This window comes from Heterodontus francisci, chromosome 10 (assembly GCF_036365525.1).
Source record: "Heterodontus francisci isolate sHetFra1 chromosome 10, sHetFra1.hap1, whole genome shotgun sequence".
In the NCBI taxonomy this organism is placed as follows: Eukaryota; Metazoa; Chordata; class Chondrichthyes; order Heterodontiformes; family Heterodontidae; genus Heterodontus; species Heterodontus francisci.
Genome location: NC_090380.1, coordinates 45,671,005 through 45,689,905, shown reverse-complemented (window position 1 = coordinate 45,689,905; position 18,901 = coordinate 45,671,005). Strand labels below are relative to the sequence as shown.

At 44.2% G+C, this 18,901-nt stretch overlaps 1 protein-coding gene across 2 annotated transcripts in view; it reads right to left on the bottom strand.

Moving 5' to 3' along the window:
* The window catches only part of LOC137374438 (cilia- and flagella-associated protein 47-like), a 777,638-nt gene that overhangs the window by 168,447 nt on the left and 590,290 nt on the right, over positions 1–18,901 (bottom strand). For both annotated transcript variants that reach the window (XM_068040550.1, XM_068040551.1), the window contains one exon: positions 2,028–2,135. In XM_068040550.1, the coding sequence (XP_067896651.1) occupies positions 2,028–2,135 (108 nt within the window). The remainder of the gene's footprint in view (positions 1–2,027; positions 2,136–18,901) is intronic.

The following is an 18,901-nucleotide window of genomic DNA, read 5'->3' as shown; positions in this document are numbered from 1 at the left end:
ACACTCAAGCAGCTCAACACCATCCAGGACAAAGCAGCCCACTTGATTGGCACCCCATCCACCACCTTCAAGATTCACTCCCTCCACCACAGTACCATGTACAAGATGCGCTGTAGCAACTCACCAAGGCTTCTTTGACAGCCCCTTCCAAACCCTGATCTCTACCACCCAGAAGGACAAGGGCAACGGATTAAAGGCCTGCTACTGATCCGAACCCGACAGGACCCGATGACGTGTTGGCCTCGGGTTGGGTTGAGCCCCTTTTCCGGGTCCGGCTTTCGGGCTCGGGTCGGGTCGGGTCGGGCCGGGTCCGGGTCAGGCCGGACACACACAGTACGTTCTCTGTTGGTAAGTATTAAAATTTAAAAACTTACCTGAGCTGGCAGTCCAGGACGTCAAGCAGGGAAACTGAGACTGCACAGTGAGCGAGTGACGTCTCTATGACATCATCACGCACATGCTGCAGCTTCCTGGAGGTTCCAAGTCGGAAGGTAAGTAAAGGGATGGTCGGGTCGGGCTCGGGCTTGGGTTGGGTCGGGAGCGGGGCAAAATTGGAGGGATTCGGGCCGGGTCAGCCTCGGGTCCGCTGTAGTTTGGTCGGGTTCGTGTCAGGTTCTTTTTCCCAGACCTGAGCAGGCCTTTACAACGGATGCACGGGAACTCCACCAGCTGCAAATTCCCCTCCAAGCCATACACCATCCTGACTTGGAACTATATCGCCATTCCTTCACTTTTGCTGGGTGAAAATCCTGGAATTCCCATCCTAACAGCACCTACACCCCAAGGACTGCAGCGGTTCAAGAAGGCAGCTTACCACCACATTCTCAAGGGCAATTAGGGATAGGCAATAAATGCTGGCCTAACCAGAGACGCACACATCCCATGAACAAATTTTAAAAATCTATGCCGTCCTTCAAACCCATCTCAGATTCCTGTACGTGTGGCAGGAAGTAGCCAGGGCCAGGCTCCCCTTTGCAGCAGCACAGGTAATGCAGCCTGCAGAAGACCCTTTGGGGCTTCAGCTGCCTTAAGGCAAAGGCTATCTCAGTCCCAAAGACTCCTGCAGGAACGTAGTCACCTCATAGTCTCTTGCAACTAGAAGAACATGGAGGAGAAGCAAAAGATTAGGATTGAAATGGGACAGTACTGGAGGCATGAAGCAGATGCACAGTGAAAACAGTCCATTGGATGTTTTGCCATTAAAAATTTGCGTTAAAGTTTTAGTTTATGAAAGAGTGTCAAGGGCCTCATTGGCTTTCATTAACCCAATGCTTTGTATTTAAAATATTTGCCTATAAATCTCACCCTGGTCTTGCCCTTCCCCATCTAGATAACCTCCTTTAGCTCTAAAACCTTCCCTCTACCTGAACTCTCCATTATCTGACTCCAATAACTTATGAATTTTCATTCTTTTCAGCCCACCACGGGTGACTGTGCATTCAGTTGGCTAGGTGCCAATTTCTGAAATTCCCTCTCTAAACTCAACCTCTCTATATATCTCTCTTCTACACAAAACCTACCTCTCTCAGGAAGCTTTGATCATCATTCCTAGTCTCCTTCTTTAGCATCCATTTTCTTTAGCTTTTTTTAAAAAGTAGCGGAAAGCACTCCCAGGCAGGTTACACTTGGACAATAGCATCACAGTATCACCTTTCTTGGAAATGAAGCTCAAGAGTTCTCAGAGTTAAGTGTGCATCAACCTTGAAGACGATGCTTAGAAGACTCACTCAAAAGTAATTAAATTTAAAAACTTCTACAGATAGAAGAGCGTGACAGACATGACAGCAATAGGTATGACAGGAAAGTGTTAAAGGAAGTGTGACACAAGAGATTCACACTATACACGCATCTTTTATTATAATTATACAGATGTGTCCTACTGTTTGAGTTGGTGCTAAGTTCTGACATTTTTAGTGAATGCCACACAAAAGTAATGATAAGCCAATAGGAATCTTTATGTAGGATACTTATTGGGATTTAAGGATATCACTGCTTAGAAATTATTTTTTATGTAGTCGGGTACTTACTTTCCCAGTTCACACTGCAGCTCTGGAAGATTTATTGGTGTTGGCCTCTTTGCAATGAGGTTTAGTTCATACCAAAACTCTCCTACGAGGTCTGAGTGGAAGGTAACACTGCAAATATAAACAGATAGGAACTTTATTTTTTTCACCAGCCAAAAATCAAACAACAATCAAGTTTTCATTATGCTAAATATGCAATGTGTCATTACACAGTTTGGTGATAGTACCCAATGTCTGAAGCAGTCATGATAATCAATGAGATAAACATGCATAAATTGCCTGCTTATTTCACCAGTTGCTAACATGATCATTTATATAGTTTTAATCAGGAAAACTAATAGGAGGTTTTTTTTTTAGAACATTACAGCGCAGTACAGGCCCTTCGGCCCTCGATGTTGCGCCGACCTGTGAAACCATCTGACCTACACTATTCCATTTTCATCCATATGTCTATCCAATGACCACTTAAATGCCCTTAAAGTTGGCGAGTCTACTACTGTTGCAGGCAGGGCGTTCCACGCCCCTACTACTCTCTGAGTAAAGAAACTACCTCTAACATCTGTCCTATATCTATCACCCCTCAACTTAAAGCTATGTCCCCTCGTGTTTGCCATCACCATCCGAGGAAAAAGACTCTCACTATCCACCCTATCTAACCCTCTGATTATCTTATATGTCTCTATTAAGTCACCTCTCTTCCTCCTTCTCTCCAACGAAAACAACCTCAAGTCCCTCAGCCTTTCCTCGTAAGACCTTCCCTCCAGACCAGGCAACATCCTAGTAGATCTCCTCTGCACCCTTTCCAAAGCTTCCACATCCTTCCTATAATGCGGTGACCAGAACTGCACGCAATACTCCAGGTGCGGTCTCACCAGAGTTTTGTACAGCTGCAGCATGACCTCGTGGCTCCGAAACTCGATCCCCCTACTAATAAAAGCTAACACACCATATGCCTTCTTAACAGCCCTATTAACCTGGGTAGCAACTTTCAGGGATTTATGTATCTGGACACTAAGATCTCTCTGTTCATCTACACTACCAAGAATCTTCCCATTAGCCCAGTACTCTGCATTCCTGTTACTCCTTGCAAAGTGAATCACCTCGCACTTTTCCGCATTAAACTCCATTTGCCATCTCTCAGCCCAGCTCTGCAGCCTATCTATGTCCCTCTGTACCCTACAACATCCTTCGGCACTATTCACAACTCCACCGACCTTCGTGTCATCCGCAAATTTACTAACCCACCCTTCTACACCCTCATCCAGGTCATTTATAAAAATGACAAACAGCAGTGGCCCCAAAACAGATCCTTGCGGTACACCACTAGTAACTAAATTCCAGGATGAACATTTGCCATCAACCACCACCCTCTGTCTTCTTTCAGCTAGCCAATTTCTGATCCAAAGCTCTAAATCACCTTCAACCCCATACTTCCATATTTTCTGCAATAGCCTACCGTGGGGAACCTTATCAAACGCCTTACTGAAATCCATATACACCACATCCACTGCTTTACCCTCATCCACCTGTTTGGTCACCATCTCGAAAAACTCAATAAGGTTTGTGAGGCACGACCTACCCTTCACAAAACCGGACTGACTATCGCTAATGAACCTATTCTTTTCAAGATGATTATAAATCCTATCTCTTATAACCTTTTCCAACATTTTACCCACAACCGAAGTAAGGCTCACAGGTCTATAATTACCAGGGCTGTCTCAGGTTCATTATACTAGCAATAAAAGTCCTACTGATTTAAAGGGTTGAGGATTAAATGCAGGAAAACAATTGTAATATAATAAACAAAACAGAATTTTGCAAGCTTCAATCATGTACTGAGATGTCAGGCTGGATTTTAAGAGCCTGACGCTAATCTCAGCAGCAAGCTCAAAAATAGTAGCCCGCACATCACCAAAGAGTCATCGCGATCTCTCGCGCAGTGGCTCATTTAAATAGCTGGGGCGGCACGCAACCCCCCCCCCCCCCGCCCCCCCCACAAATCACATGGAGGGGGTAAGCTGTCCATCCCGGCAATGGGATCAGCTGCCTGTGCGCAGGTGCTGGTGCCATTCTTAAAGGGCAGCCAGCCCTGCCGGTCAATTTGAATCTTTAAAACAGTATCCCCAACATTTGTACAATAAATTTCTAATGCCCCTTTCCCACCACCCAATAACAATCACATTAACTATTTGCCCTTCCCCTCCACCACGACAAAACACTTACCTTTTAAATCCTTCCTTCCTTCCTTCGCCACGCCACCCGTAAGTTTAAAGTTCACCCCTTCTCACTATCCCCTACATCCATTATATTTAGTTGATCCCATTTTCCTCACCCCACCCCCGACTGAGAATCTTAACTCCTCCCCCCCCTCCCCACCAGTTTCACGCTGGCTTTCCCCGGACGGGGAACTGACGGCTCGGGAGTGACCCAGAAGATTTAAGGTAATTTGATTTAAATTTATGCATGTAATTTAATTATCAGTAATTTAAATATTTAAATCTAGGTCCCATCGCCCAGCGGTGGGGGTCCCGCCACAGAGCCTCGTCGCCACTGGGAGAATCGGACTGGGCCCTCCCAGGGTTGGCCTCCGTGGTAGGTCTATGCCAGACCAATCTTCCCCTCCCCACCATGCCGCGGAGCCCGACATCGTGGGCTTGGTAAAACTCAGCTCGTCATGTGAGCTCATGAAAGCTTAAATTTTATATGCGTAGATTTTAAAAAATAAATCTCATTAGATGCTGAAGGACTGTAAATGAACACCGCTGTTCAAGAAGGAGGAGAACCAGGTAACTTTAGACCAGGTAGCCTAACATGTTATAGGAAAACGCTTAAAATTCATAAGTCAAGATAAAATTAGTCACCATTTTGAAATACATGAGGTAATCAAGGACAGTCAACAGAATTCTGTAAAAAAAAAGTTGCGTTATGAAAAGTCTGTTTCTGATGGCTTATTAGATAGTTCTGCCACTTACAGCCTGCACTTTACCTGTGACGCTATTTGGGAACTTCTGCAGTCCTTTCAGTTGCCAGTTAGGAGAATCATCTCCTTGAGATACCAAATCTTCAAGGATCTCTCTTCCTGCTATTTAGCAGCTGCTGGCTGACCCTAGTGGATAATTGGACTGCTGTGTGGGAATAAAGCTGTGACCACCACAAAGGAGCCTGAAGCCTGCCATCCTGGTCTTCTCAAGCCAATCCACTGCTAATCAGAAGTGAGAGCTTTCTGCAAATTGTTTGCTGCTATGGAAACCTTGGGCTTCATAGTGTTGGTAAGCAAAACCGCAATTGGGAGCCTCTGTTCTAGGGGGAACCCTAACAGGATACCCTGAATTTTGTACTTGTAGGTTTCTGAAACCATCTTGCATGCCTGGAGCAACCCTACTGCATGTTCTTAACCATGCCATGCAGGGAGATCTGAACATTCCCAAAAGTCAGCATGTTGAGCTTCTGCTAATTAGTCAGTACAGCTTGGTATACCATTGGGTGGCCATAAATCATGGGCACTGCTTTGCAGGTTGTTTCTCTCAGTCTCCCTTCCTTCTTTTCCTGCTCATCCAATGCCACTTCCTCACTGATGTGCAGTGCTTCATTTGAGCTCTCTACTGACCTCCCCAATCTAATTCCCATGAAGTGGATGTTTCTGTGCTGGTGCTTCTTATGGTTATGCTACCTGCACCACACCTTGGTGTTAACATCCTCATCTTACAAGATCCCATGCAAGGAAAATAAAAGATGTTGACACAGCATAAGTGACCAATTGCTGTGCACAGAGTGGCAAGGCCAATACAGCGTTTTGCAGTAGAGAAACAGATGTGGTAGCCTTTTAGTTATTGAGCATTCACGAATGCCTTATGATACCTGAGTTACATTTTTATGATGGGATACAGAGTGCCTTTATGGCCTCAACTTTCTTCTTAAAGAGGAAATGGCCTACAGTCAAAGACAAGGAAGTTGCGCATCAATTTCGCTAAGGGACCTACTAAAAGTCATCAATAAGAACCTCTTGCCACTATAGGAGAAGTAGGGCTAAGGTTGAAAAGCACACAAGAGGCACCAATAGGAACCATGGTGACCTTGAAAAATAAAGGAGTCGATAGTTTTGTTGCCATTAAGATGCATTATGTGCTGAATGATCTGGGGTAAGGTGGGAGAATGCCTGTGCGAAAGAGTTGCAGATTGATCTCCAAAAAGCAGCTTTGGAAGTTGTGGTGGAGACCTCAGTGGCAGCAAGCAACTGTGTCGAGGTTATAGCCAAAAAGGGACAGTGGTGGCAGGACTCATTTGAATCATAGTCAATTGAACGTTCCACTTTGTGTTGTGCCAGCAGCTGTCTGGTAATTTGGTACAACTCAGTTATTGCTTTGTGAAGGAGGTGTAGACTTCTCAAGCAGTGCTGAGGATCTCAGTGAAATAACCCAGGTGGATCTGCAGACTGGGAAGTGTGAGTGACAGTGGGCAGGGTTAAAAAGCTTCCTGCAGTGTCTGTTTAGCCTGGCATTCCTGAAATAGTCTTCCTGAACTTTCTCAAAGCAGAAGAACAGGGGAAGGCCTGAGGGTGACTGCACTGGTCCTCAAAGCTAAGGCTGAAGCCTCAAAACATATTAAAAAATCAAAAAAAATCTTTAAAATTACTGAAAACAATTAACAATTCTTAAATATATATATTTGAAAATAACTATATGTAAATAAATGTATTCTTAGATATACATTACAAGTACTTAAAGGAATTTTAAAAGAACTAAAGGAACTTTAAATACTTTAAAAAACTCACAAAGATCCTAAAAGTAGTCTTTTTTAAACTTGAAAAAATGCTACTAAACAGAACATTGGGTTGCTTATGGCCTTCAGGTATCGTGTGTTTGTTGCCTGCCACAAGCAGGCCTCAACAATTCTTCCTCTGAGGCATTTCTATCCACCACTGGACATTGGGCACTATATGAAAAACAGGAACAGGCATCAATCAACATGTTGCACCATGGACATCTGACAAAATTATTGACTTAGCCACAGACATGGGGGCAATTAATCTGTATATAAAGCATATAGCCAATCTAATGCCATCAAAACACAGTCCGATTTAAAACACATTTCTCCCTATAAATAAATTAGCTAAGCATACAAACATCGAGAGCAGCACAACTGTATTAGCTAGCTAGCTACAACATGTCACGGGGTGATAGATGGACCTTATCGGATGACCTCTGTGTCAGGAGTGCAAATTCATCCAATAAAGCATGAAACTCAAGGAAAGGATTGTTATTGTGGTTATTGAGGTAACAAAATCAGGACTAGGAAGACAGACCATTTCTCATACTGCTATTATCACAAGACATTTGAACCCGTGATGGTATCTGTTTGTGCAACTTCTCCACCTGCTTGTAATATGTGTTTGAAGACAGGGCATCCAACAATAGGGCTGTGATCTACAAATCAGGGGAATTTTATAGGGTGAAGCAGATAGTCCTTCAGAAAAGTCATGTAAAACAGAAAAGCTGAGTGGGACAGGAAGGGACAGAGAAATTAACAGTAGGTAGCCAAGACTAGTTTATTCATCTTGACAGGCTGTTAATCCAGGTCCTGGATTTTAAAATACAGAAACAACAGCATCTCTCATGGACAAAACATCATTTGCTCACCAAAGCCAGTGACAAAATTAGATAAATACAATTACAAATAAAGAGCGCCCTTCAATTCCTCAAATAAAGTGATTCTCTTAAATTCACTTAGGTTTATATTTCAGTCTATCACTGTCAATTCCGATTCAGCTCTGATAATTATTAACAAAAAGCTTTTCTACAAAAAATTGAGCGGTTGTTACTGCATGTATTATTCAATTACAAAATGTTTAATCACTATCTGTAAGGTTGTACTCCAGACTAACCAATTTATGTCCAAGCCAAATCTATTACCCATTAGCAAAGGTGCACTTTTAACGTAATGTAATTATATGATAGACAACTTTCAAATGACATTGGCCACTCAGGTTATCTGTCCTCAAACTGGATAGTAAGTGATGCACATTGCAGTTACTGATCTTTGACATACTTGTAAAACTTGTCATTTAATCCAATTTGTAGCAAAAAAAAAGTTAAAACATGGTCATTGAAACATTACAAATTTTTACTATGTCTTCTCTGACAGTTTTTAAAACTAAATGCAGCATAGAATTTGTTTAGGAATCATAGACAGTTCATCATAGATTAAGGTTTATTAAAGTTATCCATTACATTGTATTTACTAACTATTTTATATAGGTCAGCGGCATCCTGTTGTTGCCAATATCGCTCAGCCCTGTTACACCGTACTATTCGTACTCATGATGAATGTATAGTGCTGACTTCTGGAGATTCCACGGATTTTCCTGCCTGTTTTCACCTCAATACAAGTTCTGGAACAATGTGATTCCAAGTGGATAGTAGCGGAATTGCGACATTTATATAGAAGTAGTAAAAGTCCATCAACTTGGAACATGTCACTGAGTTTGTGTCCCAAGTGACAGTAATGCATGCCGGAGCACAGAAATTGAGACATTCCCAAAGTGACTTGCCATTTTAAAATGAGTTGACAAAACATGGGGTGGCACAGTGGTTAGCACCACAGCCTCACAGCTCCAGTGACCCGGGTTCAATTCTGGGTACTGCCTGTGCGGAGTTTGCAAGTTCTCCCTGCGGCTGCGTGGGTTTCTGCCGGGTGCTCCGGCTTCCTCCCACAGCCAAAGACTTGTAGGTTGATAGGTAAATTGGCCATTGTAAATTGCCCCTAGTGTAGGTAGGTGGTAGGAGAATTGAGGGAAGGATGTAAAGGAATACGGGATTAATGTAGGATTAGTATTAATGGGTGGTTGTTGGTTGGCACAGACTCGGTGGGCCGAAGGGCCTGTTTCAGTGCTGTATCTCTCTATGACTCATAACATAAGCCTTTAAATTTGTGTTTTAAAATAACCTAGCTGCTAGCTTATTTTAAAACACAAGGTTAAAAGCTTGAAGCAGGGGTTTCCAACCTTTTCACATTGAGGGCCACATTACAATTTTTGTCTTACATAGGGGGCCAGTGAGACAATTTCAGTGGCGCAGTGGTTAGCACCGCAGCCTCACAGCTGCAGTGACCCGGGTTCAATTCTGGGTACTGCCTGTGTGGAGTTTGCAAGTTCTCCCTGTGTCTGCGTGGGTTTCCTCCGGGTGCTCCGGTTTCCTCCCACATGCCAAAGACGTGCAGGTTGATAGGTAAATTGGCCATTATAAATTTCCCCTAGTATAGGTAGGTGGTAGGGAAATATAGGGACAGGTGGGGATGTGGTAGGAATATGGGATTAGTGTAGGATTAGTATAAATGGGTGGTTGATGGTCGGCACAGACTCAGTGGGCCGAAGGGCCTGTTTCAGTGCTGTATCTCTAAACTAAACTAAATAAAAGCATTAAAATTTATCTTACTATTAATCAAAACAACAACAAATGTGCATTTTTGTGAAGAAGCTTTATATGAGAAGACAAATTTATTGACACTTTCTCATCACTATGTTGGACACCGATTTAGTGATACCTGGCATTTTTTGCTTGCACAAATAGTCAATGTTTTCCTGCACACTTCTTGTAGTGATGTGGAGTATTCTGGATAGATGTCCATCTGTCAGGAATGATCTTGATCGCTTTCTCTCCCTCCTCTCTCTCTCTGTCTGTCTCTCTCTCTCCCCCCACCTCTCTGTGTTGTCCCCACCTCTCTCAGCCTCCCTCTCTTCCTCTTGACCTCCCATTCTCCCTCTCTACCTCCCTCTTTCACTCTCTCCGTCCCCCCTCTCTCTCTCCCCCTTCCCTTTCTCTCGCACTCCCCCCTCCCTCTCCTCCCCTCTCCCCTTCTTTATAGGCCCTCTCTCTCTCTTTACCTGTCCCCCTCTCTTCCCCTCTCTCCTCTCTCTCCCTCCCCTCTATCTCGCTCCCCTCTCTTTTGTTCCCCACTCTCTCTCTCTCCACACCTCCCCCTCTCTCCACCCCTCTTTCTCTCCTCCTTCTCCCCCTCTCACTCTCTCTCTCCCCTCCCTTTTCCTCTCACCCCCCTCTCTCTACCCCTCTCTCCGCCCTCTCTCTCTCCCCTGCTCTCTTTCTCACCCAATCTCTCTCTAACCCCCCCATCTCCCCCTCTCCCCCCTCTCTCTACCATTTCTCACTTCCCTCTCTCTCTGTCCTATCTCTCTCTCTACCTCCCTCTCTCTCCCTCTCTCACTCCATCTCTCTCCCCCTCTCTGTCCCTCCCTTCTCTTCCCCCATCTCCTCTCTCTCTCTCCCTCTCCCCTGTCTCCCTCTCTCTCTCTCCACCCCTCTCTCTCTCCACCCCTTTCTTTCTTCCCCCTCTCACCTCCTCTCACCCCACTCTCTCTCCCCTATCTCTTTCTCCCCAATCTCTCCTCTTCCTCTCTCTCCCCTCCCTCTCTCCCCCTTTCTCCCCTACCCCTCTCTCTCTCTCCCATTTCTCCCCTCTCTCTCTGTCCTCTCTCTCTCCCTCTCTGTCCCATCTCTCTCTCTCTCTACCTCCCTCTCCCTCTCTCACTGTCTCTCTCCCCCTCTCTGTCCCCCCTCTCTTCCCCCATCTCCTCTCTGTCTCCCTCTACCCTTTCTCTCTCTCTCCCCATCCCCTCTCTCTCCCCCTCCCCTCTCTCTTCCCCATCCCCTCTCTCTTCTCTATCTCCCCCTGCTCTCTCGTCCCCCCTCCCACTCTCTCTCCCCTCTCTCCCCCCTGTCTCTCTCTGTCCCATCTCTCTCTCTCCCCCACCCCCCCAACCTCTCTCCCTACTCTCTCTGACAGTTACAGAGAGCGGGAATTCTCAGTTAAGAAGCTTTGGGATTGATCCGTGTTTAAAAATAATCGCAGTGTTCAGCTTCACAGCTGACAGATGCTGACATCGGGAACAGCGGTTTCCAAACTTCGGACAAGTTTGTGGTTTTCCAGCCGGCTTTTTAAAAAAAATCGCAATCTGCTGGAAAACCATGAACTAAGGGCTAAATATAGCCCTGCAAGAAAACCCATCTACATATCCTTACTTACATGCAACAGGCGAGGCTATAGCACAGCTACAGAAATACCTTGCAAGATGATTCTGGAGCAGAGACCTGGCAATGGGCCTCAGCCCATCCCCTTCAATTTCCCCCTGTTGGCTGTCTCAGGTACACCCAAACAGATGGCCAAATGAACAAATTCCACCCAGCATTTCATCCTGTTAATCATGAACAAGGTTGCAGCAGTTCCAGCAGTAAACAGACTAAATGGCTATTTCACAGCAACTGCTAATGTTCATTATTTGAGTTTTTAAATAAATTATAGAAAATAGAATTAGTGACATGCACTGAAACAGGGAATATATTGTTTTTCTTGGTATTCTCTAACTAAACTGAAAAACAATCAGGTTGCTATTTTTATTTTGGTACAAAATGTTTCTATAACCCTAAATCAGTGTTCATTTTCTCTCAAATTTTTGAAAAACTAACAGTTCAAAATGTATTGTTGATGTTAATTGTCAAAGGTTTCACAGCTACCAAATGAATAATCCATCATTATCTAAGATGAGGATGGTGATCCTTCTTTAAAATACCAAGAAAATCTAATGGGAAGTTGTCAATCTCATTGGAGGAAAAGAAATCAGACAACAGTGACTCAGCAGGACTGGATCCCAAGTGTAATTATAGACAGCGTAAAACAGCGGTATAAGCACTTCAGCTAATTATGGCTAATAAGGTATGATTCTATAAAAACTTGTGAATAAATAAATCACTCACATTCTTCTAATTGATATATCAAATTACAAACGTTTGCATTACACCATAATACAATTTATTAAAAATGGTATTGAATAGTTTAAAACATTGAAATGAGAACAGATTATGCAATCACAGGACACCAATCTATTTTAACACTCAAATTGCTGTTGTTAAGGCATTTATATAGAGTTTAGGTAATGCAAAGAGCCTCTAGGTAGACATGCTGCTCCTGTGAGTCTTGCCCAAGAGAAGAAAAATAAGCCAGGATTTTTACTGTTTACTGGATAGCGACACTCATGAGAAATCTGTGGATGTTGGATAAGAACAAGGACAGCTGTGATGCTCTTATGGTTAATTAGCGACTGATCAGTAGACCCAGGCATAAAAAATAGAGACTTGGGTGAAGTAGTAAAGGTCTGTAAGTACCCTTAGAACTGGAAGTCCAGTAATACTGGGAAAGGACAAGAGAAATTGGGGGAAAATAAACTTTAGTCATCCTCTGTACCCTCAGAGTCCAAACATTCTGTTCTGTGGACCGACATATGGCTGAGGAGAACTTAGCTGCTGCTGCTGTTGTTGTTGCGTTTGCTGCTGGTGGCTCCTCTTGTTCCTCATTAGAGGTCCAAGGTAGAGCTGCAGAAGCTACTCCCATCCTGCAGTGAAAGCTGACAGCCGGAAAGTGTAGATCAAGGTGAGTAAAATACGTTAGCAAAAATGACTTCCAAAATATTGGAAATCACCTGTAAAGCACGTTCTTAGAACAAGTCCTGTTAGCACAAGCCTTTCACCTAGGCAGGGAAGCAGCTGTGCAGTTTCAGCCTTTAAATATTTTCCAGCCTGTCAATTTCACAGAGCAACGAATCCTTGCTGTGCTCTCACTTTGTTGTCCCTGGCAAGTTTCAAAGCTCGGGAAACCCATACTCTGGCTGTTAAAGCCAGAATGCTGGGTTAAAGTCTAAATTAATTGCCCCTTAACGTATTTAAATGAGAGATCCAAAAACTCCATGGGGGTTTCCCACATGCCTCCGAACGCACCCCAGTAAAAACCGGAAGTGAGCAGGATCATGTCAGGTTTCTGAAACACGGTCTTTTTTGAGCATTTAACCATTCCCACCTGAACCTGAACCCGTGCACAACCCCACGCCCCCCTCCCCACCCCACCGGCTAGTTAAAATTCTGCCCATTGTGTCCAATTCTGGGCACCACACTTTAGAAAGAACATGAAGGCTTTGAAGAAGGTACAGAAGGGATTTACTAGAATAATTCCAGGTATGAGGGATTACAGTTATATGGATAGACTGGAGAAGCTGGTGTTGCTCTCCTTAGAGCAATGAAAGCTAACAGGAGATCTCATAGATGTGTTTAGATACAGTAAATAAAGAAAAACTGTTTTCAGTGGCTGAAGGGTCAATAACCAGAGAACATAGACTAAACCAATTGGGAAAAGAACCAGAGGCAATACAGGAACATAGGAGCAGGTGTAGGCCATTCAGCCCATCGAGCCTGCCCCACCATTCAATATGATCATGGCTGATCATCAACTTTTGTTCAATGCCTTTTTCCCACACTGTCCTCATATCACCTTATGTCATTTGTATTTAGAAATCTGTCGATCACTGCTTTAAACATACTCAATGACTGAGCTTCCACAGCCCTCTGAGGCAGAGAATTCCAAAAATTCACAACTCTCTGAGTAAAGAAATTTCTCCTCATCTCTTTCCTAAGTGTCTTCCCCCTTATTTTTAAATTGTGTCCCCTGGTTCTAGACTCACCAGCCAGGGGAAACATACTATCTACATCCACTCTGTCATGCCCTGGAAGAATTTTGTCAGTTTTAATGAGATCACCTCTCATTCTTCAAAACTCTGGAGAATACAGGTCCAGTTTCCTCAGTCTCTCCTCATAAGACAATCCTGCCATCCCAGGGATTAGTCAGGTGAACCTCTGTTGTACTCCATCTATGGCAAGTATATCCTTCCTTAGATGAGGTGACCAAAACTGTACACAATACTTCAGGTATGGTCTCACCAAGGCTCAATATAATTGCAGAAAGTTGTCTTTACTCCTGTATTCAAAACCCCTGGCGATGAAGGCCAACATACTATTTGCCTTCCTAATTGCTCGCAGCACTTGCATGCTAGCTTTCAGTGACTCATGAACAAGGACACCTAGGTCTGTTTGGTCATCTACACTTTCTAATCTCTTACCATTTAAGAAATACTCTACACATCTATTCCTCCTACCAAAGTGGATAACCTCACATTTTTCTACATTATATTCCATCTGCCACATTCTTGCCCATGCACTAAGTCTGTCCAAATCCCCTTGAAGCCACTTTGCATCTTCCTCACAACACACATTCCCACCTAGTTTTGTGTCATCCACGAACTTGGAAATACTACATTTGGTCCCTACATCCAAACCATTGATATATATTGTGAACAGCTGGGGCCCAAGCACTGATCCCTCGGTACCCCAGTCACAGCCTGCCAATGCGAGAATGACCTATTTATTCCTACTCTCTACTTTCTGCCAGTTAAACAATCCTTAATCAATGCCAGTATATTACTTCCTATCCCATGTGCTTTAATTTTGCTAACCAACTTCTTGTGGGGTACTTGATCAAAAGCCTTCTGAAAATCCAAGTATACCACGTCCACCAACTAACTCCCCTTTATCAATTTTGTTGGTAACATCTTTAAAAAACTCCAACAGATTCATCAAATATGATTTCCCATTCATAAATCCATGTTGACTGTGCCCAATCAGATCATTATTATCCAAGTGTCCATTTATCACATCCTTTAGAATAGATTCTAGCATTTTCCCAATGACTGATGTAAGGCTAACAGGTTGGTAATTCTCCATTTTCTCTCTCCTTGCCTTCTTAAATAGAGGGGTGACATTTGCGACCATCCAATCCGCAGGAACTGCTCCAGAATCTATAGAATTTTGGAGGATGATCACCAATGCATCCACTATCTCCAACCTATTACACAATAAGTGATTAGGATTTGGAAGGCACTACCTGAGAAGGTGGTGGATGCAGTTTCAATAGTACCCTTCAAAAGAGAATTGGATAAATAGAGACATTTATGGCATAGAAGGAGGCCATTCGGCCCATCGAGTCCATGCCAGGTCTCCGCGGAGCAATCCAGTCAGTCCCACTACCCGTTCGATCTTAGTAGCCCTGCAAGTTTATTTCCTTCAAGTGCCCACCCAATTTTCTTTTGAAATCTTTGATTGTCTCCGCTTCCGCCACCCTCGTGGGCAGCTAGTTCCAGGTCATTCCCCAACAAAAATATTGATATTTTATTGAATATATACATATTCACAGACAGTTGTGAGTCTGGGACATCAAGGAAGCTTCAACTCAAATGAGGCATCAAAGGAGCACGTGGCAATGGAACATGTGGTGTCTTTTGGATGAGACGTTAAACCGAGGCCCTGTCTGCTCTGTCATGTGGCCATAAAAGATCCCATGGCACTATCTCAAAGGAGGTTTGGGGAGTTATCCCTGGTGTCCTGACCAATATTTATCCCTCAATCAACATCATTAAAAACATATTATCTGGTCATTAGATCATTGCTGTTTGTGGGATCTTGGTGTGAGCAAAGTTGGCTACCACATTTTCTACATTACAACAGTACAACACTTCAAATGTACTTCCTTCATTGGCTGAAAAGCATATTAGGATGTCTGAGGTCATGAAAGGTGCGATATTAGTGCAAGCCTTTCTTTCTTTACTTTCACTGGAATCTGTGGTAGCCTCCCCCAGAAACAGCTTGGGACTAGTCAGTGCCTCCTCTTCCATGAAGCACCGACAGCTGCTCTGCTACCGTTAAATTATCTAAGTCTTTGATCAGTAGGGACTTGGATCCAAGGTCAGTACGATTGCATTAGTACAGCAGTATGCAAGGCATATGTATTCTTCCCCCTAATAGCACCACAGAAATAGCATATAGACGGTGATACCAGGCTGCCCAGGCACAAGCTGCAGACATCCTGAAAATGGTAGCTCCATGACGGGACCAAGCTGCCATGAGAGGAGGACCATTTTACTCCCACGTGTCTTTGTACCACAGGAGCAACCCACTGTCTCATGATCCTAGCCCTCAATCTGCATCTCTGACAAGCAAGAACCTTTGAACAGAATAAGAGTACAATTAGTCATTCGAGTTCCTTGTATTAAAGGAGGATGTGCATTTACATCATGCTCTATTATTCATTGAGATTATAGTCATACAGGAAAGGGTGTACTTATTTTGTGCTAATCAGGTGATTAAGAATTGCATGGCCATCTGATGTGATGCCTGTCCAAGGATGGGTACTGAACTGAAGATTTGTCATTTATTTGAAGGTGGGGCAGAAGGATTTATGGCAGTGTAACAAATGCAGACTATGTTAACCAGATGTGAATACTTTATTGTAACTTGAGTTTTGATGCTCCTTCCAGCTGTCACTGAGGACTCCTGGGCTGATTTTCATTTTCAGTAGACATTGGATGAGTGCTGGATGTAGGAAGAGGTCCAACAATTTGAGCAAAAGAGGGAGGATGAGAATATTATCTTCAACTCTATTTTACTTTGCAGAGCCTTGCAGCAACACACATTTATTCCAGCGCTCCTAATCCTTCCCTCCCCCACTGGACATGCTTCTCCTTCAATCACAATGTGACATGGCATCACAGCCCCTTCCATTTACAATCACACAGAACACCTGCCACTGTCCTCAGAACTGGCACAAACAACATTCTGCTGCTATTTAGTTACAACTGTAAGGCATTTAACTGTTTTGCAAGCTGCTTTCACACTAGAGGTGTTTTCTTGTACACCTCCCCCTCTTGCTCACAACTTGCTGCTCCTTCTCAGCATGCACATTATAAAAAGCTGAATCATAAATTTTCATAAACATTTCAAGCACCACACACTAACCTACTCCCACTCTTCTTGCAAGACAAGTTGGTGAGCAACAGAAGGGAGAAAACCAAAAGGAGGGAAGGTGAAGCAACCATCAAACCTTCATTCTGATGGAAAATGCTGCTAAGGAAATTGTTGGCACAGGGAGGATGCATAGTATTGGATATGGCAAGTCTGGAGGCCAAGTGCAGCAAGGTGTTTGGTTATTTCCATTACCTTTTCTCTTTCCTCATTCATACATACAGATAAGTTGTCAAACTGGTGTTGTTTTGCACTGACACTTCTCAACTACTGCTTTCCCGTCCCAGGTCCAGCCTAGGGCTTGCACCCTAAAGCCAGAAGATGGAGGCGGACAATCTTCCAGAAGTTGCACTGGCACACTGGCACTAAGCCTTATCTTTCCAGCAACCAACATATAAATTGATACCCTGAGTAGGATAGATAGTTTTTCCTTATTTGTTCATTCATGGAGATCGGCATCGCTGGCAAGGCCAGCATTTATTGCCTATCCCTGCCTTTGAGAAAGGGTGGTGCTGAGTCACTTCTTGAACTACTACACTTTGTGTGGGCAAGGTGCCCATAATGCTGCTCGGTAGGGAGTTCCAAGATCTTGACTCAGTGAAAATGAAGGAATTTTTTAAAATTCCTCCAGGGGATGTGGGTGTCGCTGGCTATGCCAGCATTTATTGTCCATCCAAAATTGCCCTTGAGAAGGTGGTGGTGAGCTGCCTTCTTGAATGGCTGCAGTCCTTGGGGAGTAGGTATACCAACAGTGCTTTTAGGAAGGGAGTTCCAGGATTTTGACCCAACGACAGTGAAGGAACGGCGATATAGTTCCGTCAGGATGGTATGTGGCTTGGAGAGGAACTTGCAGGTGGTGGTGTTCCCATGAATCTCCTGCCCTTGTCCTTCTAGGTGGTAGAGGTTGTAGGTTTGGAAGGTGCTGTCGAAGGAGCCTTGGTGAGTTGCTGCGGTGCATCGTGTAGATGGTACACCCTGCTGCCACTGTGCGTCAGTGGTTGAGGGAGTGAATATTGAAGGTGATGGATGGAGTGCCAATCAAGCGGGCTGCTTTGTCCTGGATGGCGTCGAGCTTCTTGAGTGTTGTTGGAGCTGCATCCATCCGGGCAAGTTGAGAGTATTCCATCACACTCCTGACTTGTGCCTTGTAGATGATGGACAGGCATTGGGGAGCCAGGAGGTAAGTTACTCGCTGCAGAATTTCCAGTCTCTGACCTGCTCGTGTAGCCACAGCATTTATGTGGCTGGTCCAGTTCAGTTCCTGATCAATGGTGAGCGCAGGATGCTGATAGTGGGGGATTCAGCGATGGTAATGCCATTAAACGTCAAGGGGAGATGGTTAAACTCTCTTGATTTAGATGGTCATTGCCTGGCAATGCAACTTGCCACTTATCAACCCAAGCCTGGATGTTGTCCAGGTCAGCTGGGCTGCTTTAGTATCTGAGGAGTTACGAATGGTGCTGAAGATTTGCAATCATCAGCAAACATCCCACTTCTGACCTTATGATTGACGGAAGGTCATTGACGAAGCAGCTGAAGATGGTTGGGCTGAGCAAACTACCCTGAGGAATTCCTGCAGTAATATCTTGGAACTGAGATGTGATTGACCTCCAACAACCACAACCCTCTTCCTTTGTACTAGGTATGACTCCAACCAGCGGAGAGTTTTCCCTTGATTCCCATCGACTTTAGTTTTGCTAGGGCTCCATGATTCCATATTCAGTCAAATTCTGCCTTGATGTCAAGGGCAGTCACTCTCACCTCACATCTGGGGTTCAGCTGTTTTGTCCATGTTTGGACCAAGGCTGTAATGAGGTCAGGAGCTGAGTGGCCTTGGCAGAATCCAAGCTGAGCATCAGTGAACAGGTTATTGCTGAGCAAGTGCTGCTTGATAGCACTGTTGACGACCCCTTTCATATCTTTGCTGATGATCGAGAGTAGACTGATAGGATGGTAATTGGCCGGGTCAGATTTGTCCTGCTTTTTGTGCACAGGATATACCTGGGCAATTTTCCACATTGCCGGGTAGATAGGAACATTGGAATATAGGAGTAGGAGTAGGCCATTCAGCCCATCGAGCCTGCTCCGCCATTCAATATGATCATGGCTGAATGTCCACTTCAATGCCTTTTTCCCACACTATCCTCATATCCTCCCTTATGTCATTTGTATTTAGAAATCTGTCAATCT